Source organism: Larimichthys crocea, unplaced genomic scaffold (genome assembly GCF_000972845.2).
Source record: "Larimichthys crocea isolate SSNF unplaced genomic scaffold, L_crocea_2.0 scaffold88, whole genome shotgun sequence".
Classification (NCBI taxonomy): domain Eukaryota; kingdom Metazoa; phylum Chordata; class Actinopteri; family Sciaenidae; genus Larimichthys; species Larimichthys crocea.
The window spans coordinates 529864-553214 of record NW_020861191.1 but is presented as its reverse complement, the minus strand read 5'-3'; the positions used below and the strand labels follow the sequence as shown (position 1 = coordinate 553214).

At 40.3% G+C, this 23351-nt stretch overlaps 1 protein-coding gene across 8 annotated transcripts in view; it reads right to left on the bottom strand.

Moving 5' to 3' along the window:
• adgrb1a (adhesion G protein-coupled receptor B1a) overlaps nucleotides 1–23351 on the bottom strand; it is a 153189-nt gene that overhangs the window by 49454 nt on the left and 80384 nt on the right. For all 8 annotated transcript variants that reach the window (XM_027277185.1, XM_027277179.1, XM_027277180.1 and 5 more), the window contains 10 exons: nucleotides 22333–22497; nucleotides 22140–22241; nucleotides 21924–22030; nucleotides 21085–21279; nucleotides 20584–20652; nucleotides 17863–17971; nucleotides 13407–13550; nucleotides 4512–4587; nucleotides 1825–1927; nucleotides 1669–1712 (listed from right to left, as the gene is read on the bottom strand). In XM_027277185.1, coding sequence (XP_027132986.1) covers nucleotides 1669–1712; nucleotides 1825–1927; nucleotides 4512–4587; nucleotides 13407–13550; nucleotides 17863–17971; nucleotides 20584–20652; nucleotides 21085–21279; nucleotides 21924–22030; nucleotides 22140–22241; nucleotides 22333–22497 — 1114 coding nt within the window. The remainder of the gene's footprint in view (nucleotides 1–1668; nucleotides 1713–1824; nucleotides 1928–4511; nucleotides 4588–13406; nucleotides 13551–17862; nucleotides 17972–20583; nucleotides 20653–21084; nucleotides 21280–21923; nucleotides 22031–22139; nucleotides 22242–22332; nucleotides 22498–23351) is intronic.

The window sequence follows — 23351 nt, the reverse complement described above, 5'->3', positions numbered from 1 at the left end:
CAAACTTCTTTTAATCCCTTGACTGAGGCCATGAATGTTCTGCTCTTCGTCCCTGTAACACAAGTGTTCGCACCCATCTAAATGCAAATGTCCAAACCTGCATTGCAATAAGGCTGCGAAATGTTTGCCTCTTTTTTTTCGCCCTCTCTTTCCTTCACTTTAACATGTACACAATATTTTCTTGTCTTAAACAAATAGGGCACTTCAGAGCGAGAAGCAAATGAGTAGTGCTTTGAATCTGGCCACAGAGGCAGTAAAACTGAGCAGTTCAATATGTATTTTTACTATCCTCTCATTCCCTCAGTCTCTCTCTCTTTCTCTCAGTAGACTCTGCACTGCTCTCTATCGTACGTGTTGATGTGTGTGCGTAGGCCAGGAGGGGGAGGAAAACTGTGAGCGACACTTTTAATTTTCCACATGCTGCATCAGTGTCGTAGCAGTGATAGCGTGGGGTTAGCGTTTTCCCAGACAAGAGCTGCGGAGCTGTCCAACACACTCAGCACCTTTCACTGGGGAGCAGTGCACTGACTCAAGATAAAAAACACTGTGGCCAGCCAAGGAACTTTCAGAGGGAACATGGTGTCTCTAAAACATCCACTTTGGAGCATGAGGAACTTCCTTATGTGCTACACACTACACAACAGTATCTTGAATATTTACAAATGGGATCTGGGTCATTTAGTGTCAGCTCAGCTTGCCAGAATGAAGCAGTTTGATTGATATTGACTTCATATGAGACAATTGGAATAGACCATTTTTACTGAAATCTGAACACTGGCCATTTTCTTTGCAATGCAAGTGTTAAAAATGATTTTGAATCTCAGCTTAAATGTTACAATTTTCATTACATCATATAATATAAAGTGTTACATGGAACGTTTTCCATCCAAACTGAGCAAAAATTTCACTCGAATTTTGAAAGAATTGACAAGAAAAAATGTATGTTGCCATCCACAGTTAAGTGACTGTTCAGCATAGATATAGATGGCAGTCATTTTCCAGTAGTGTACCATTGCAGAACCAGAAGAGGATGGCGTAACAAGATCAGAACATGATGGAAATACATTTATGTTTGTTTCATGTATTAATCCAACCAGATCTCATATTTTCATCTCTTCAGTGGAGCAGATTTATTTACTATATATTATTTCCATTGAACTTTGTCCACCAACATTTCCACCTCAGCCAAGCATAAAAACCTTTTTGATTTGATTTTTTCTTTTTTAAATTCTAGTCTTTTCATAGTGCTGTTTTTGTTTTTTTTATTTATCATTCTTAGACTCTTCACTTGAAGGGATAACAGAAAAAAAAGGTCTTCTGGGGAGCATGAATGTCAGTATTTTAATGGCAATATACCAATTAGAGGCTCATTCTCTGGGGAAGATTATTGGATATTTCATAAAAATTTGGGGATATATTTATTACAGTACACACAATAATTTACTTGGAGCATTAGGCAGTAATGAATGTTAGCTTTAGCATTAGAAAGGTTCTCCAGCAGTTCCACAAAGATAAATTCAAACAATGTGTAGGTAGAGGCTGAAATATTCTAGGATGGAGCAAACTTCCAAAATGCTAGATTCTACATTTCCCACAGTACAAACAATAATGTATTTGATCAGGTGACAAAGAGTCACATCAATTAATGAACAATATAGCGAATCTTACCTGTCGCTCTCGTCCCAGGATATACAGGTCTGGTTGGTAGTGCCCTAATGGAAGGGGAACACAAAGAATCACATGATCACCATGGGAGAACAGCAATAATAGAACACATAGGTTTATATATTTAATTACTTTAAGATAAATAAATAAATTACTCACGTTGTACAGGTGAGAAAACTCAACTACAACTGGAGCAGAGAGGGAAGCAGGGGTGGGCTTGATGGCCACTGACAAAACCTTGGAGTTGAGGACTGTGCTGTTTCTAGAGGAAGAAAGAAAGAAAAATAACTGGAAACTGTTGGTGTCAGAAATCACCAAAGTTATAAGAACTAATTCTCTGGCCACTATAAGCATGTTACCCAAATTTCATAGCAATCCAATCAGTTGTTGAGACATTTCAATCAAAACTACCTCATGGTGGCCTTACAGGCAAAGCTAAGAGAGCACCAAGTCAAAGACCAAGTTCAAAATGTCACCACAGCTCTTCCATATAAGCTGCCCTATCTGCTGAGTTGGAGTGAAAGGACTGTGAAAGGACAGACTGACATTGCCCGTAGTTTAGTAAAGGTCACACACCTGTCAGAATATGATAAAGCATTTCATTACAGCCACTTCAAATATGTAACAGATTACTGATGAGCTCCGTCTACAGTGAGCTCACCAGAATCTTTGTGCCCTGCTTCACAGCAAACATATAACCGTATCTGTTAAGTAAACTCTAACGAATCTAATGTTTTTTTTAACATCTGAAGCATTTTACATTGTTTTTCAATAAAAATTGTTGGGGCATTCTCTTTTACATTCTCCCTGCCCGTTTAGTATGCATTGCAATTTCTGCTTTTCATAGGTACTATCAATCATGTGGAATGAGACAATCAGAAAAAAAGTGAATTGCCACTGGAAGTACTGACACCGAAAGCTTCCAGTCGGCCAAACATGTTCAACAGCCCATGCTCTGTTCCTCACACCATCACTGTATCCTCTACGCACAATCACCCTCTCACCATTCCAAAAAAACAATCAGTCAACTTAAATATTTGTGTCATCTAGTCTATTGCCTCAAACTCATCTCATTCTCCTTGAGGGGTGGGGAATCAAATGCAGAAAAGGAGAGGAGACAAGGATGAAAAGAAAAAAAAGAAGAGTGAAGAGGAGCTGAGGAATATGGAGAGGAGCAGTAATCCAAAGATTCAGAACAAACATGTGGGAGGACTGGAGAGAGAGAGTGAGGGTCTGCTGCATTTCCCTGTTTCTGTATGTTACCGCTTCATTATGTGCTTTACCATATTATCATAATGGAGAGCTCCTTACCACCATAACCACAGCTAGAGTACAGTAGATAACAGACTGGTACTCACAGAAGAGTGCATTCATTCCAGACTGCACACATACACAATTACACAGAGACACGTACACTGCTGTTAAAATGTATGTTAATCATCATGCAAGCAGGAACAACAACTTCTGCCAAGAAATCCTCTTACTCACTGAGATAAAAGACATACAGTACATGAGGCCACCCACTGCTAGTTGCCACTGTTTCTGCATCAAATCCTTGTTTTCATTTATCTGGAAAGAATCCACTGCAGCACTGATGTAAAATGCTCTGACTCCACCGTGACGATTCATATAACAACCAGCAGAAGAGGTTTGTAGTGAATATGGTCCAACTGTGTCACAGCATCAGTGACTATATTTCAATGTGTAGCTGCTTCGATAAAGAATGATGTAAACATTCCAACGTTTGTGACAATCGTTGCTGTCCATTGGTATGCAGTCTATGTGACTAAAACACAACAAGATTACCTTTATACTCCATCCTAGTTTGACACTAATGCTTTTCAGTTAAGTTTCAAGGACAGTCCTTGACTGGAGAATTTCTTAGTTCAATTAGATAATCTTTAAGTAATCTGGTAGCTGATTTGATCTGAAAAGCGTGGCCGTGTGGACTGTTGCTGTTGTCCCTCACATATAAAGGCAGAACTGGTGTGACGGAGGTCAGGGTGGATGGATGGGTCGACAAATTGTGTGTGCCTCACTGAAGAGTTTTCAATGTATCCTTAAAGCATGGCCATGATTTTTCTTAGCAGGTGGAGACATGCAAAACATTTACTGTCAAGCTCTCTGGCCTACTTTTCCCCTAAAACTAGCATGTATTTCTGGTGCCTAAACTTTACCAAGTAGTAATGTCTGACAGAAAGCCCTGAGGGCAAACGTCTCCCAGGTGAATTTTTCCCAGGACAAAGTCTGTCTTGTGCCCTAAGGCTTACCAGACCTTAACCATCGCTGTGGCTGAAAACTCTACCACTAATGACTATATCTGTAACAATGATTTGTTCTGGTGTTGTTGCTCATTTTGTAAGTTAAGGTCCCATAGATAGTAAACTGGATGATATAGGGAATGCTTTAGGGCACATCAGGATCACAAAACACAAAGAGATCAAACTGTCAAACTCGACACCAAGTATGAATCAAACTTACTGATGCTGCTGTCAACCAACTCAGCTGTGGTGAATGTGGCAATGTAATGCCAAACTCAAGTCTTCAAAAATCTAAAAACCAATGGATGACCCCTTCGCTTTATAAGAAGAAACAGCAGGATGGAGACGATAACTTTCTCAAGCAACACTTTACTCAATTCCACACTTAACATCCTCTAACATCATCTTCACTTCCTTGTTCGAACTTCTCACGTAATTAAACTAACCAATCAGAAGCTAGGACTGAGGTTAACGGGAGGAAATCAGAGAGGCAGATTCAACAGAATATCCAGACTGTTTTAAAGATTAAGAATGGTTAACAATCAACAAAGCTTCTAATCTTTCAGTTGCAGTCAGTAGTCTTACCTCTGCAGAGTCAGAATGCTGCCCAGGTTTCTGTACAAAACGATGCCGGTTACAAACGTGGAGGATTCGTCTGCATCTGTGTTGGGGAAGAAACAGAGGCGCAAACACACAAACAGTCAGCAGTGTTTAGATGAGTGTGTAGAGAGACATGAATGGTTCAGCCTCTGTTAGTACTGTGGCCTGCTATAGAGGAGAATGCAGGTCAGCCTGCAATCCTCCAGCTCCCCAAGAGCTCTTTACACTGGAACTGGCCTACATGACTATTCAGCTATAAATGCTGCCTCTTACATTGCTTTACAGTCACGCACACAAACACACACCCTGAAACACAGATACATGCACACAACTGACACTGCACTTCCATAATCTCAACAGTGGCAGAGCAGAGTGATAACAAGACAATGCTCCCCTAAATTCTACTTGAGCAGCGGAGGAGTGAAGAAACTAAAGAAAAGTCAGACGGAAAGAGGGTTTACAGAGAAATGCTTGTCAAACAAAGATCTAACAGCCCAAAATAAGGGATACTATCATATTATTTGACACCGTCATATATTGTGTAGTACACCAGTAACAGGTTCGCTCCTACCACCAGAGTAATGACAAACCCAGTGTCCTCCTGTGTGGAACCGTAAAAGTAAAATGAAAACAACTCAGGACCCTTGACTTGCTTTTGAGAATTTCTAACAAATACAGATAAAGAACCCTTCATTTGAATAGTGATAGTGATTACTGAACAAGAACAACAAACCCTAACCCAACAAAAACATGATTTCTAAAAAATTTTAAAGATATTTTTGTGGCTTTTTTTAAAGCTTTATTTTTGATAGAGACAGCTGAAGAGTGACAGGAATGTGGGGAGAGAGAGATGGGGAATGACATGCAGCAAAGGATTCAAACCCTGGGCTGCTGCAGCAAGGCTTTGTACATGGGGTGGCTGCTCTACCAACTGAGCTAATCGACAACCCAAAAACATGAGAGATATCTTATCAAAGCTATACCTGATTGGCTGATATTCAATAGAGGCGAAAGGCGTAATAATGGTGTACTTGTTGATTGCAAAGTTTTCGCTTCACCCTGTCCTTTCTAGCTTGAAATGAGACAGGCTCTCTCTCAAGCCTGTGTTTAGTTTGTCCCTTTTAGACCACTGCTGAAAAATAGTGGTCTCTGTGAAAGACTGGTTCTTTGTTGAAATACATTTTTGAGCTTTATTTTGATAGAGACAACTGAAGAGCAATAGAAGGGTGGGGAGAGAGGGGGCTGCTACAGCAAGGACTGAGCCTTTGTGCATGGGGCGCACACTCTACCAGGTGAGCTAACCGATGCCCAGAAAGAAAGTTAAAGTAACAAAAATATAAAGATTCTTATTTTCAGGTGATTATACACTAATGGAAACAGTGAATATAACATATAATTTCTCTCACATTATGTAAATAGATCTTGCAGCAAGATCTCTACACAACAACGATGAGATTATGGTTATGGCAAATAAAAAATATGGTTAAGGCATGGTTACAGGAAATCTAACAATATATGGCTAAGATTAGGCAAATAAAAAGAGTTTGAGAATGATTGTGCTCATGGAAAAAACAAATGAACAAACAAAGCAAACTCCTCCATGAAAGTCTGATGTTGCATGGCCACAATCTACAAAACAGTCTGTGTGACAGTCTATGTGCACACCACAATGTGTGGGCTGTGCAGAATGTATGTAGGCATGGACCATACACTGACAAACATGAGTGTATGCAGACACCAAATATAGTCCAAACAGCCTTCTCTTTTGTTCTCTCCATATAAAACGCACAATACTTGTGTCAACACACAATGCTGCATTGGCACTTAAAACACTGGCACTGAACCTGGCACTGCTTTTAAATGTTGATCTGTGGAATCGACCAATGTGTGATACATATATCAACTGCAAGGGTGAGCACAGAGCTGGAGCGGGTAGTGAAAAACTTTATTGGTTTGCAGCACAGCCAGACACACCATGGGCCAGGAGGATCCATTATGTTTAGCATAAAGAAAGACTGAATGTTAGGACCAAAGTCATAACTCTAATACAGTGACACCAAGAGTCCAGTGTGTACATGCATCCATTCCTTTAATCCTTTAAGGACCAAAAAGCAGATTACAGATATTACAATTGTAACAGTTACAGGATGGGAATACTCTCATACTATTTTTTCCAGAAATAGCTATTGCTGGAAAAATAGTATCATAGTATGAAAAATGGGGAGTGATTTACACTTTAAAGTCTGCTGTACCCACTTGTGTATAGTGTCAGCAGAAGAAAGAGGTCACCAAAGAATCAGATGGAAATGTAGTGAAATAGGTTTTCCTGCAAGCTGCATGGAAGTTCTGGACAGAGTTCTTCACAGCTCTTCTCTTCTTGTACATTGTTTTGTTGTTTTTTATTTCACGCTTGCTTTGGCAATGCAAACTGTGACAAATGTGTCCATCACATTGTTTACCTTTAAACTATATTGTATTTTGCTCTACGCTGTGTATTTTTATGTTTTTATCGCACAGCTGTGACCTGTTGCAAAGGCCAGCAAGAGTTTGGGTAGCAAACTGTGCCTGGTGTAAATAACTGTTATTTTAATGAGGTTTTTTTTTCTGTCTGTATAATGAAAAGTTTCTATGAGTTTCATTTGATAACCTTGCTTAAGATAAAGGTAATATTCCTCATTATGGGAAAACTTGTGAAAGATAACTGAACTTCAGGGTTGAAGACCCTCTGGTGATTCTTTGTAATGATGTTCTTACATGTTATACATTATACATACATTGTATGCTCATAGTGTCTTCTTAACTAAATAAATAGAATAAAAAGACAAAGACACTCTCTGGAGTTGGTTTGTTTATCTCTCACTGCAGATACATGTGTGTTTCCTATGCCCATCCTTAAGCAAGGCATCCATAAGCCAAATCTCTAGTATAGTACAGTACAGTGCGTCAATGGTCCACCATGGTTGCATATTCACAATCTACATAGCGTGGCTTTGAAGTGGTCTGCAGTTAAAACCTGAAACACTTTGTAAAGATCCAACCATCCATCCATTTTCTGTAACTGCATTTATGAGGGTCTTGGGGAGCTGTAGCCTATCCAAGCTGACATTGGGTGAGAGGCAGGGTACACCCTGGACAAGAGTCACCAACCTACCTATCAATTGCATTTCTTCAAACTGTAGGTTGAAGCCAGAGCGGAGAGAACCCATGCAGACACGGGGAGAACATGCAAACTTCACACAGAAAGGCTGTTTTTCTCTCAAGAAGAGAGCAAGACGTGACAGTTTGAACTTGAATGAGTCAGGATTTTGGGTCCACATTAGTTTACCCTCAGATTATCCAGTGCTCTGGCTTGCACCTGAACACATGCACCACTGACCCAGTCTGGAATCTGTCTATTGAAATACAGATCAGGCAATCACAAAAGATCTACAGTACTTACAGTAGGACATCCATTGGCTGATATTCATTTGTGCATCTCTACATGAGGTCACAGCTCTCTGTGGGTAAACTCCCCCCTGTTTCAGTAAAGGGACAACAGGACAGCGCCAGCATCGGAAGAAATTTGTCAAAACTTGACTGCTGGACTACATGAAAGCAGAGACAGGCCTGGGGTGAGGAAAAGCCTTCTCTTTCCGGCTGCAGTGTCAAATGCAAAAAAATAAATAAATAAACCCAACTGCATCTGCCGGGACCATCTGAAGACATCCAGCTCTTCTGCTCCAGCAAACTACATGGCAGCCTGAGAGCACGTAGCAGTGTGCCAGGCAGCAGGCAGGGGCTGTAGCTCCCAGGCAACAGCAGAGCTCCCATGGGCATCAGGGGGAACGGAGCAAGACGTGTGTGTATGTGTGTATGCATGTGTGTGGGGATGAAGTATTATGTGTCCTGCTCATCCACTCTTTGGCTGGCCCATCCAATATGCTCAGCCAGATTGTTTGTGCCCAACAAGAGCAAGCCTGGAGGGACTTTAACCAGTGATTCAATAATGTGCGAGAACGGAAACCGTTCAGAGCCAACTATCTGTAATGTTCTATCTATGATGTATGTACAGAATATTTGTTTGCATATGTTGAAGTGTGAATGTGTACGCTGCATGTGGCCGTGCATAAGCTTCTTTATTGGCATGGCTTCATGTATTGAATCAGTTCTGATGTGGCTCAGAGTTTGCAATAGAGGCATTTTAAAGTAATTTAATTAGTTATTTTTATTTTTATTGTATTTCATAAATATATACAAAGTGTTATTACTTATGTTAACATAAAAAAATTAGTAAATAATGTGTTTTAATAGAAGTTCTGAGGCATTTTAATGGCCTAAATACTCATTTTGTTCATGTTCATTTTGTTCACAACTGTGGTCTCAGTACTGAGATAAGTTTTATTTATAATTTCAAATACAAATATTACATTACACCATGTTCAAATGATTATTTATTTCTTTGTTTACTAATCATCATAGATATCATGACACTGAACCACATGGAATAAATTCAGTGTTTATCATTTTCTATTCTATTCTACTTATTCTGTGTCCTCATCATACAGCGAAGAGTCAAAGCTAACGTAGCAGACCTTGCTCAGACTCTGATAGTTAAAAATTTTAATTCATAGAGGTTGATTTTTTTTTTATATTTGTGAAAGTCAGATGTCAGCAGAGTTGCAGAAACTGCTGGGGGGGGGGGGGGGGGGCCTCGTCAACCAGTAAGTGATGAGAGGAAGTGGACTGGAAAAGCCTTTAACAGCCAGTGTGTACTGATACTCCATTACTTCCTAACAGAAACATACACAACAACAACGGAGTAAACATCATGAAAATTTAAGGTGCTACTCCGTCGGATGTTATTTCGATCGCGTACATGAGCTTTCGCTGTGTTTTGCTGTGTTTGCAGGCTTTCAGCAACTGACTGTGAAGTGACATAAGAGCAAGGTGTTGGCAGTGACTGCTGCTTCCTGCTCAGTGAGGAGCATGCCAAGTGTGTCCCACAGTTCAACTGTTAGCCTTGTAAAGGTTCCCTGTGGAGGTTCAGACCTCTCTTAGCACCACAGAGGTGTTGTTTTTTTTTTATGAGTGGGCCCCACACAAGAACAGACATGCATGAGACCCGAGGCAGCGCCCTACCGCTACTGTCTAACACTTCCAATGATCGACAGGTGGCAGTAACACACAAACATATGCTGCAGCAATGCCAACAAAGTCAGTGAAGAAGAGTGCTGTGAACTAAGCATAAACATGCTAGATTTAAAATAAAGCCGGCTTTGCAAATGTTTTATATGGAAGGAAATGTGTCACCACATATGTTAGGGGTCTTCTGTTAACACTGAATGTACACATAGCTGTAGTTTGTTTCCAACATAACTCAGCAGGGCGGCTTCAATAGTTGGGAGGCCTTCACCGCTGTGAGCGTGACTTCATGTGGAGAAACAATGAAAATAGAGACAATAGAGATAGAGTTCATCATTCTGAGCTCAAACAGAGCTTTACACACATCATGCAAACAACGGCAAACGTCTGCATAGCTTGGGCGAATGAACGCCGACTGCCAATGTGGAAATCATGAGTGAACGCAACTTCACACTAAAATCTGTTTCGGATCATTTTTTAATACCCGTCCAACGTCTATGGTCTCATTCCACCCATATAAGGTCAGGTAATGATGATGTCTTTAAAATCCCCATGAAACAGAAAGCAGAGTGCTGTTTGCTCCTTCATTTTTACGTGTTTCTTATAAAAACGGTTCGATAACGAGGATCGCCGTTCACAGAAGCCAATAGCAATTGTGGTTATGAGCTAATCTCAGCGTCTAGCTTTTAGTCAACATGGCTGGATCCAGAACCAAACACCAAACACAACCTCTGAAACCAGTATTCTGGCTGGGAATACAGTAACTTCCTGGTGTGCCTGGAGCTGAGTCAGTTTGCTGCAAAACTGAGCTAACAACAGTTGGTTGGCTACTTTAATCTTTAAGAAAGTCCTTACATTTTTTTTGCTATTATTGGGCCAGATATTGGAGTAGATGTGTCATATATGAAAACTCTCTCTCTCTCTCTCCTACATCTAGTGATGTAATTGTACATTGCAAACACCTCACCTCACCCTCAAAATGCAAAAAGTCCAATCCAGTTTGTCTTTTCTAGGGTACTGTAGAAACATGGCAGTTCAAACTCTGCAGAAGAGGATCCATAGCATCTGTAGATATGAAAGTCTCATTCCAACAAAAACATAAGGATTCTTATTCTCAGGTGATTATACACTAATGAAATACTTATGAATAGTTTTGAATATAGACACTCTAGTTCTTACATACTCAAACTTTAAATCATTTAAAACTTTTAATGGAGGCCTGTGCAGAGTGCCACAAAGAGAACCACTGGCCTACACAGCATGCCACGTTTTTATTTTAAGCAAAAATGCAGATGCTCTGCGTAGATGCGAGGAAAGGCTGATCAATCAGTGTAAACAAGGCATCAGAGAGCCATTCTAATCCATGTAAGCACGTCCAAGCTGTGTGCATAAAGAGGGCTGGCTGCTGGCGTGACATTGCCACCATGGAGACACATCTCCCAGCTGGGGAGGAAATTGTCTCTAATTGCTCCTGATTGGCTCCTGTTGACTCCTGATTAGGAGTGACGGCCTCATTAGCATGCTAGCGGTCCAGGGCTGCCTTTAATGGTCGAAAAACAACCCGACTGACAAATAACCCTACTGCTACTGAAAACTGTGCACCGAGCACCTGCCTGCAGTGAGAAGCCTTGCTCGGCTGGTGCTGTTCTTAATCACAACTCATGATGCAAAAAACACAAGTATGCAGCACCCCCCACACACACACACACACACACACAAACAAACAAACACCACTGAATATTGATATTGGACGATGCTGAAAAACTATTCAATGATGATGTTTTTACCATGTTTACTAGAGCATGTGAGGTGAGGTGACCACTAATACTTTTCAAAGTCAGTGATCGGTGACCCTAACCCTAACCCAACCACAATGCTGAGTCATGTCAATGGAAACTACACAACTCCTGTGGAGCCGCGTCAGAGATACAAATGAAGGCGGACTGAATTTTCATTGCATGTCAGGGTTACAGAAAAGAAACTCAGCTGCATCATTGGTGCAACGTCTGCAGTGGTCCACTTGTACCTGACGCTTGTGATAAAGAGGGAGCCGAGTCTGAAGGTAAAACTCATTAATCAATAACCACACATGCTATAACGGCTCTGATTTTTATTTTATGTATTTCTTTATTTTTGTGGATTGAACATTAGCCATTTTGTGGAAAATGATCTGAACCACAGTTCTTCTGTATCTGCAGTTACTCAACATGAAATAAAGGTGGCCCATAAATCGTTATTTACTTAATTGCTGATAAAACATGTAGCTCATGTAGATATCTTTTTCACTGCATGCTTATGCTTCTCTGTATTGGACAGTGGGTATTAATATTTGCTGGTATGATTCTCGATGGCCTTGGTTTTTATGTTTGAAGTCTAAAATAAACGAAAACAACGGCACCTCTTGTGTGTGTGTGTGTGTGTGTGTGTGTGTGTGTGTTTCACAGAGAGCATATAGAGAACTTGATGTGATATCAGTGTTGTCCTCAGGCTACAGTTTCTGGCCCGTGCCCGGCTCTGCTATCGATACAGTATCTGGTCTGAACATCCTGTACACTGCCTGAAAAAAGTGTTTTCCTGTCAGTGCAATCTACTGCTGTTTTACACACACACATACACCCAGTGGCCACTTTATTAGGTACACATGAACAATCTAATACAATCCAGTACGGCAGCTCAGCCATGAGTTCCACCTTTACTGATACAGGCTTCATGCTTCATGTTTCATTGACATTATAGTTAAAGGTGGTGTTGTTCTGGATTACATCATGCTCAGAGGTGTTTTTTGTCCTCCATATTTACATGCATCAGGGAATCATAAACACCTCAATATAATATAATGCCGTTCAGTACAGCACAATGACTAACATGACCTCATTTCATACTGCCATAACAATAATCCTGAACAATACATCTGAGACTGCTGCAGTCATGTTGGACATATTCACGAGCAAATTATTGGCTATGTTCTGGAACACAGGGGAATGAAATGAATATGTGAGCCTACAAGCAGCAGCTGATGATTGTGTTCAGTATATGTTGATCAATAATCCTCAAAGATTTTATTGATGAGTCAATAAATATTTCAGTCTATTGAATATAATCATGCTTCATGTATTCTTTCTTCTGTAACACACACATGTGTCATTGTCTTTGTCTATAAGCAACGAATAAGTCGTCTGTGGGAACGCTCTTGTTTGTAACAGAGTCGTGGAATTATTAAGGCAACGAGCTTTGGATTAACATTTTATGAAACTCTTATTGGAGACGGCGTGCCTTTTTGTTCTACAGCTGCTGAACAGCAGGCGATGAAAAATGATTTTGTTATTGTGCTGCATGTTTCATCCTCAACATTAAATACAAGCATCTCTGCGTGCTTTTGTCCTAGCGGGTGCTTTGCTTTGCAGATTAATGGCAGTAAACAGTGTTTTATAAATCAAGTGCTGTTGCCTATCTTTGCCTATTTTTGTCTCAACAGCCCCCCTCTTATACACACACACACACACACACACACACACACACACACACACACACACACACACACAAAAGGGTCAAGCACACACACTCTAAATACATTTCTAAATAATTTCTGAACTAATCGGCCACAGAACAACCTGTGTCAACAACCTCACTCTTTCCTGGTTACTTGAAAGTTTCCCCAGAGTCTGCAAACACTTCATCCTGTTACTTGTGTGTGTATTCTGTCTCAGGTTTGGATGCAAACGTGACATGGCTTTGTGAAGTGTGTGTTACAGCTCTCACCCGGCTTGCCAGTGGACAGAATGTTCTTGGGGATGGTGACTCTGTCCTCAGAGCTGCGGGCCCAGTCCACCATGCCCCTCCAGCCCTTCATAGGGAAGCTGATGTCGGCGTGACCCACCACTGGACGCTTGTGGATGCTCAAAACTGTAGTAGTAGAGAAATGGTTGAAACTTAATATTACATAATATTAACCCCCTCTTTCTCTTTCTTTCTTTCTTTCTTTCTTTCTTTCTTTCTTTCTTTCTTTCTTTCTTTCTTTCTTTCTTTCTTTCTCTAAAATAAAATTAAAACTGAAATGACTAAACTTAAATTTTGAGTTGCCCTTTAAAGGTCCAGTTTGCAGAATTTAGCTGCATCTAGTGGTTGATCTCGCTGCATTGCAATCTCCTCACATCACCCTCACCTTAGTGTAATGGAGAAACAACATTTTATGGAGCCTGTTTAGAGTCACTGTTTAGTTTAGTCTGTGGAAACATGGTGCTGAATGAGGATGTGCTCCAACCGTAGATATAAAAAGATCATTTTAATTAACAAAAGTAAAAAGATTCTTATATTCAGGTGATCATACATGCATGAAAACATAGTTATAATTAAAGCTGCAAGCAGCGATGGTCGGGCCCTCGCATATGCGCACGTCGAAATGTGCGCATGTGGAAATGGCCACACCGTTTCCCCAAAATTAATCATTTTGATAAAAGTTTTGGTAATTATAGCGCCCCCTAGAGACGAAATGACACCATATTTGTTTCCTGGACTGGGGACAGCGCCTCGAAGCATGACATCAAATTTGGTTCCGTTTCGCTGAAGCGTTCCTGAGATATGAGCTCACATGCAATTTTGTTCATTACAGCGCCTCCTCGTGGACAAATGAGTTGAAATTATTTCTCAGATGTCAAGTCCAAGGCCTTGACAACATCCATGCTTAGTTTGAGGTGGATATGGTCAATATTGTCCGAGCTGGACGTCATCTCGTAAAAGTGGTCTTTTTTGTCTCCACTAGGAGGCGCTATGAAAATCACAGAATATTTTTGTGGAAATGTATTCTAGGCCAGACTACCGTTGTATATGAGAAGTTTTGTGAAGATTGGAGCATTTTTCACAAAGTTACAGCACTTGCGAAATGGGGAATTTCGTGGCCCCGCCCCTCTGACATAGTAAATCAAAAAGTTATGATTTTGATAACTTTTCATTGTCAAAGCCTCATAAACCCATGCAGCAAGTTTCAAGAAGATCGGACGAAAGCCCTAGGAGGAGTTCATTCAAATACGACCCCTTCTCAACAGTTCGAAACACAGAAAATGGTGATTTTCATGCTTAAATATGTCACTTCCTGTTAATTTTACAAATTGCTCCAAGAGACTTTTTTGTAGGTCTTGTGATGCCCCATAACTCAGCTGAGTTTCATAACTCTGTGTTCAAAACTGTGGCGGGGCTGCTTCAAAGAAAAATTCAAGGGGGCGCTATAGAGCGATTTTGCCCCTCCCCCTCATTAATTATGCAGCCGAATTGTGCATAATACTGCTGTTAACAATCACAACAAGTTTCAGACAGCTCTGACAAAGTATATGATAGCCGCACACTTTTGCCCGAAAATCAGCCCAAAAGTCAATGGAGTCTTGTTTTTTTGTGCAGCGTCCACTTTGACGCACCGTCACGGCCACGCCCTTTTATGAAAAGTTGAAATTATTTCTCAGATGTCAAGTCCAAGGCCTTGACAACATCCACACCTAGTTTGAGGTGGATATGATCAATATTGTCCGAGCTGCACGCCATCTCGTAAAAGTGGTCTTTTTTGTCGTCACTAGGAGGCGCTATGAAAATCACCGAATATTTTTGTGGAAATGTATTTTAGGCCAGACTGCCATTATATATTCAAAGTTTGGTGAAGATTGGAGAATTTTTCACAAAGTTATAGCACTTTGAAATTTTATGGCAAAATGGAGAATTTCGTGGCCCCGCCCCTCTGACATAGTACATCAAAAAGTTATGATTTTGATAACTTTTCATCGTCAAAGCCTCATGAACCCATGTGCCAAGTTTCAAAAGGATCGGACGAAAGCCCTAGGAGGAGTTCGTTCAAATACGACCCCTGGAAATGACCAAAAAATCACAAAAACGTGAACTTTGACCCAAAATGGCCGCCGTACCCTTTACCGAAACCCGGGTCACCAAGAGACTTTTTGGTGCGTCTCGGTATGTTTCATACACCCTCCAAATCTCATCCGCGTGGATGAAACCGTGTCCGGGGGCTCCTCCGACAACCGAAACCTAGGTGGCGCCGTAGAGCCATTTCTGTACGCGCGTGCGCGAGACCCCCAAAATACGAAATTTTTCGCCCGACTTTGGGGGGGTATGCAAATTTTCATGAGTTTTTGGGAATATTAAAGCCTTGAAAAAGGCAATTCATTGGGTGGAATAATAATAATAAAAAAAATAAAAAAAATAAAAAAAAGAAAAATAATAAACATTTGAAATACAATAGGGCTTCGCACGGTTTCCGTGCTCGGGCCCTAATAAATAAATAAACATTCGAAATACAATAGGGCTTCGCACGGTTTCCGTGCTCGGGCCCTAAATATATTATTCCATGTCTACCTCTGAAAATAAAGGCCAGAAATCATACACACTGCACCTTTAAATTGTATTAAGACAAATTGTTGAAATACTTAATTTTGTACTCTTTAGGTTAAGTTACTTTTTTTTTTTAAATCTGTGAAAGCAAGCAAGAAAAACATGAATGTTTTAGTTCTATTCAAAACGTGGGATTTTGGTGCACTTCCGCCTCTTGTGGCCAAAATAAGTAGTCATAAACACAGGAGACCAAACAGTTTCTGAATCAGAAAATGGAACACCAGAATTATTTCAGTGACTTGCTTCTCAGGGCTTCCATAGACACTTAGATCTGGGGACCATGGGGTATTTTCTAAGTTTCTGTCCAGAAGACATTATCATCAGGGACCATCGAGGTGCTGTGCATGTGGGCGAACACAGAAGACAGTGGATGTAGGCGTTTTGATGTCATACACTGTCCGTTTGTGTGTTGTGTGTAGTTGTGTTTCATGCCAATGAAGTTAATGAGGCGGTTCATCTTTAAATAAATGTAGAGAGTATAAACATTCAGAATAGTTATATAGCTGATGTTCAGGTCTGGCGATGGAGGGAGACAGGAGTTGAGTCCCATGAGACTCATCTAAAGACCTGCTGCTCGAGGGACTGCTAATATTTACGAGGGGTTTGTTGCCTTGATGTAGATACTAAGGAGGGCTACAGAAAGACAGACTGTGCCGTCACTCCATGCAATAATATTACATTTGTTAAAACAGAGGAATTTAAAGCAAAGTATGATGGGCAAATCTCATCCTGACTTTCACAACACAGAGCCTCCACTGACTCCAGACCAGCCCCAGTTTTATTTTTGAGGATTTATGTGAAGATATTGGCAAAGTAACAATATGAAATATGATAGATAAGACACATTTATTACATTATTTGCACACTATAGAGCTTAGGGCCAAAGAGCCACATACTTGGAGGATCAGATGATGCTTGTTTCTATGGATACCATAAAAAACTTGTATTGTCTATACTACTTACCACCATGATTTAAAGGCTTTACTGTATTTATATCCTGACAACAACAACAACAAAAGAAAAGCAATACCAAAACAATAAATGCAGCGTGTAGGGTGTGTGTTATGTATGTAGAAAGAATATTGATTGAAGCTGAAGATGCCAAATGTGTTGGTACAAATTTTTTGACTGTGATTTATTTTCAGGTCCTTTAAGTTTTGTTCAGGTTTTGTAAAATTAATCTTATTTAACTTCTGTAGACTTGTTATTTAAAATGAATTAGAGCCCGACTAAAACTGGGTTTTTGAAGTAGATACACATTCATAGATCTGATCATGATATATGCATGATTCCTAATTTGGTCATACAAGACCAAATAAAGACCAAATGGATCCTTGAGACCAGCATACTGTATGCACTGAGCAAGATATTTAAAGAGCTGCATTATGGGAAGTGTAGGATCCATACTAGATCAGCTTCTCCTCATTCCATTTTGAGCATTTTACTGTATTTATTTATTTTTATTTCATTTATTTTTTTGTTGATGGCAGTGTAATATTAAAGTGTGTTATACTATTTTGTGCTGTGGGCATTATGATAAATATGTGATATTTAAAGAAAGCCTGTCACCCGTGATGATTAGTAAGCTAATAACATGAATGAACCCTGTGTATGGACACTAAGATGGCAGGAACAGAGCTCTCGCTGAATGTAAACTTGAGACTGAAGGAACAGGAAACGTCTCTCCCCTGCCCTCCTTGTATTTACTGCCATTTTCCATTACATTTATGAAGATCAGTCACCAGAGAAAGAAGGCTGTGATAAGAACATTTATTTTGATAAGCAGAGATGAGGCAGAGATCTCCTGGATGCAGAAAAGTCTGACCTAGGTTATCGGTGACTTCATACAAGTCTTGAAAGTCTTTCATCCTCAGGCCGATGACATCCACAAAGTCCTCGACCAGCCGGAACAGCTCTTTGATGTTTGGCCCCAGCTGAGAAAACACAGACACATGAAAGTAGAATAAAAGAAGAAGGATTATGGATTTGGGCTGAATATTCAGAACTGCTGTTGAGACGCTGATTGAAAAAGCTGTGTTTGTGGCAAACATTGTCCCGTTGGTTCAGCGCCACCATTCCTCATATTCCACACAACATTAATATTTACATACTGTGCATCACAGTCTTACTCTTGATTCTGATGATGGTGGAATGTGAAATGAACTCTAAAGGTTCTCAGTTTCAGTTTTTCAAACTCTGCGTAGGAATGAGCAACATAATAAGTTGTGAAAACATTAATAACATGAAGACTGCAGACCTCCAGCCTGACGGGATTATTCAATAAGAAAACTTCAATTTATGAGCCAGTAAAACCAATTCACTGAAGGAAACAACACATTTAATAAAGTTTGCTTTAGGGTGCATAACCTCAAATACTAATCTAAAATTTGAATTGAATATGAAATTATATCATACTACAGTGTATACATACTGCAGGGTGTTAGGTTTCTCTTCAAATTGTTGTATAAGTGTATTTTTTTAATCCTAACAATCCCTGTTGCTGTATTATTTAAGATAGTTTTTTTTTTTTTTTCAGATCATCTCTTGTGTTTTAGATCTTTGATCCAATTCCATATAGTATAAACATCAGGTTAGAGATATATACAAATTGCTTAAAGTAGCTAAACCATCACATCAATATGTGTGTTAATTTTCCTTATTATTATCTGTATTACTATTACTAGTCGTCTTTGTCTGGTTTGGGGTTTTTGGTTCAGTATTTCCTGTTTTATGTTGAAAGAGTCTTTCCTCAGGTGTCTTGTGTTACTTCCTGTCTTTGTCTCTTTTTCCCGCCTGTTTTCTGTGTCACCTGTGTTTAATTAGTAAATAAATTATCTTCTATTCAGTGTTTTCCCTCTTTCACCTGTCAGGTCGTCTGTGTCTCTTCTACCTTCCCATCAGTATTTGGGTTCACTTTTTGAACTCAACCAAAACACTCTTTACTATACTTACTATATGTCAGGTTTGTCTGATTTTCCCTGATCAGTGCCATATGATTCACTTTTGACCTTCTCTCTTCCACTCTCTGTACAATGTGTATGTATTAGGGCAGTTTTATTTAAATGGTAAAATGGACGACATGAATACAAACTATAAGAAATATATGCCTAGAGATTTTAAATCCAGGCCGTTTTGTGGTGTGGTGAACATTCAGACAAAAACTGTGTCTGCTGTGAAAACGAAGGTCTTTCCATTCATTTGAGTGGAGGGTAGTGCATTTTGGCTGCACTGGTGCAGACTGCAGGGGTGTCCGCTAAAAACACAGCGATGTGTGACGGAGGTGTTGAGCTCTTTTGGAAAAATGCAGCCTGAGCCACGCTGTAGCTGCCAATCACACACTCAGATCGGTCACAGACAGCCTGAAATGTCACTGAAACTCCAATGGTTCGAAAGAGAAGAGAGGGTTGAAAGCAGAGGCAGTGAATGAGACAGAGGGAGCACCGTCATTGGTAAACTGGTTAACCGCCGAAAGAAAAAGTTACTTTCTGATTGTTTCACAGTGGTTATGTTCACTCCCCACCCCCACACACTGCCGCAGTGCTGGATTCTGTCAGAATGTACGCCTTAAGATTAAGTAACCACTTTAACGGCGCATACATAATTAACAAACAAATCTGAAATTAATCAGTTCACCCAAACAACTGTAATTGCTGCATGGTTGACCCAGGGGTAGATTAATCCGGTTGGTAATCCATCTTTGGCCCTGACAAACTAAAGTTTGGCTTTTTGATCAAATTCCTTTCTTTTTCCAAAGTTAACATTAAAAGCAGGCGTGGTGCCCGCTGTGATAAATTCTCTGACATAACTTTCAAGTTCCTATTGATTTCACCATCGAGACAGAAAGGGACACCTCGGCTGCTTCTGGAGCTCGGACATGTTCAAAGATATAAAGTATGACAGGCACACTGAAAAATGGTCTGCAGTGATGTAAAAAAATAGCTTGTTTTTATATCATATTGATCACGGTCACGGTTAAAAAAGAAAAGCTCTTTTTGAAAATGAAGAGCTCTTGGCATGCCTCAGCTGAACAGAATTATAATAACTCTGTCTCCTTCATAAAATTTTTTCATCATGGAAGAACAAACATCTTAATTCTTGTGCACAAAGTGTGTTATTTGCATTTCAGCACTCCGTCCTCCTTTTGAGGAGACCGGTTTAGTTTACTTGGCATTGTTCCGGTGCCTGAATGGCGGCACTTCTGACAAAAGGACGGGGATGGCTGGACGGTTGGACGGAAGCAGAGATACTGAAGCATGAGCGGATGCGTGCAGCAGATGGATGTGTGGGTGTCTGCGTCGACTCGGTTACTCATTATAGCTATTTCTGTCCTTCAGCAGTTCTTCTCGCTCCTCTCCTTCTACCTCTGTCAGTCTGAAAAGACGCAGGTGGGCTGTTTGTCCACCTGCGTCTTTGTCACACTGTCTAACTTGTCAATTGTACAGATTCAGGGTTGTTATTATTACTGTACAATAAGTTCTGGAAAAGATGTAATTACAGGTGAGGTGGCGAGGTGAATTCCGTTTTAGAAAGAGAGGGTGATACTAACCAGTTGTGCTTCCTCCCATCTCTCCCTGTTCTCTTCCATCAGCAGGTTGCTGACTGACTGCACAAAGTTCTGGAAAAGAAAGAGAAAGTGTTTCACATGACGTTCCACTCTTAGCTTTCCATTCTGAAGTCACACCTCAAGGTTTTTACTAGATAGTGTGTATTTCTTCTAGTTGACAAATCCCATGAAAGGACTCCTCTGCCGTGGAGCTCCACTGTTGTCCAAAAATGATTAAAATGCATCAATGAACCAGCAGGGTGACACGTTGATTCATTAGCATGAACACACGCACTGTCCTGCTGCCCCAAATACTCACTAGAGCACAGATGAAAATAGTCCCTAATGACTTCCTTGTGCTTGTGTAAGATCTCTCTCAGCCACTCATGGCTGATGAGTCTGTCTCTGCTTGGGGTTCCTGAGGTTTTTCCTCCCCTCGTCAGTTTAACTGTAATGTTGTTATGGTAGAAACCGCATTCATCACAAACAGCAGTATCAACTCACCCTCATGTCTGCACTGCTGGGACTGTAGTATGCCCTCCTGAAGATCTCTGTCATGTTCTTCAGCACGTCCACGATGGCCAGCAGATCGCCACTGTAGCTCGTCCCATCACTGGATGTCACCCTCAGCTTGGTCATCACCTCCGAAACTCCATCTCCCACAAGGCCGCGCTGTGCTTTGGACAAATGTTCCCGCGTCTAAATGGAGAAAGTGGCTTCTGTTAGAGTTCACGCTAAGTGCTCAACACATCATGGTGGATTATGGTAACGGCTTAGGGTAGAATGATTTTTTTTTTAGCTTGTTTCATGTTCAGGGCTTTCTGAAGATAATAACAATATAACAGCACCTACAGGCATGTTTGAAAAGCTACAATCATTGTCTTGATTTGGCTATTCTGCTTTAAAGATCCATATTATTTTATCTGAAGTGTTGATATTCATATGAAGATGTATTTGTGCTTTTAAGTACCAAAAAACATCTAAATGTAGTTTTACATCTCTTCTCTCTGGAGCTCAAGCATGACCAGGATATTTTGTGTTGCATTTTGTCTCATTAATAGTAATTAGTGTTTTCTAAATGACACATGGCCAGACCACAGATAACAGAATTTAGCCAACCTGGTCAGTAAGACACACATCCTAGTGACTAGTTTAAAGACGCAGTTTGAGAATACAGGCTGCTTGCATTTCTTTTAGACCTACTTCATAATAAATAAATTGACTTTTTTTTTTTTAACATTCTGTTTATGGTAATAATATATAATAAATGGACATCTTACCTTTTATAATATTAGAGCTTTAAGGCTACTGTGAGTGTAAAAGAAAAACTTCTCTGTGCTCACCAAAGTTTGTATACTGCGATAGTCATTGGAAATGCATTTCATGTAGGTGGGATTCTCCCAGTAGGCGATGCCCTCTTCGTCCAGGGTGCAGCGGCGCAGGATAAGTCCTGTGTGTGGACACATAAAAGATGCATTCAGAATGTATTTGTAATCCATCTTTTTTTAAAAATACCAGTGGTCATTTGAGTCCTGAGGATGGTAAAGGTCTGAGCTCACCCATGGCATTGGGAGGACAGCGTACTGCCGCTGTATCCCCAGCTGGAGTCATCTTCCATACAACGTTGGAGAAGTTGTCCTCGCCACATATTTCATGAGGTTCTGCTCACAAAAGAGATTCATATTTCATGTAAAATGTGAAAAACATTTCTCAGTAGTTCAAGTTTCGGTCACTGATAACATTGACACTGACCTGGGCATCTCTTTTCATTACAGCGACGGACCTCTTCTCGTTCTCCAGGACAAGATTCCCCTCCAAAAAAGGGCCCAAAACAAATCCTGTTTCTCTGCTGGGTCCCTCCTCCACAGGTTTTAGAACAGCCTGACCACAAAGACCACGGCTGCCACTTGCCATCCACTGACAGGATGAACACAACATGAGAGTGTTAGACAGGACTCGATCAGGCCCAATGAAACATTAAAACTAACAATAAAACTGTTTTTGGCGGACAGCAGACAAACACATTCATTTAAAACACTGTGAATCATGAGCAAGTCAATTACTAATAATGCAACATCCATGTGAAATGTGGAGTTTGGTGAAAAACAAATACACAAAATCACAGTTACAGAACCATGTGAGAACTTTACTTCAATCACAAACATTCTGATAAAAAAAAATATGCAATTAGCTTCCTGTATGTGCTTTCTGTGTTTTCGCTCCCTTTGCTAGGAGCGCATACAATATAGAATAGAGTAGTGTTTGTTAATGCGTGTGCAGAGCCCACTGGGGTTTTAAGAGCATTTGAAATGTCCCCAATAAATCACATTTATTGTTTGTCAAGTCGTCTATTTAACATGCATGATTTGTGATTTGTGTTAGTCTGTGCAGGTTCTCAGTTGATTGTTTGAATTGTTTTTTCAATTTTTGTCCCTCCCATTTTTCCATGGATCTCTGCTGTGTATGTAAGAAGGTAATAAGCTTTGCAATACGGCACATAATTATAAGAGACATGTGGGAGTCATATGTTTTCTGTTACTGCCTGCATCATTCTTTTTAATCTTAATTATTTAAATGTAAATCTGTCTAAATATTATGCCTTCAGATTCAGTTTGTTATATTCCAGTAGGAAACACCAGCAGGGATAGGTGTTGCTTTTTTGAATGACCTGCCTCACCTGTAATTTACTCAAAATGTCCCCACAGTAGTGGATGAAACATGCAGTCCCAGGTAAAGCCACACAGCATAGCTGAGATATTTCATCCATCAAG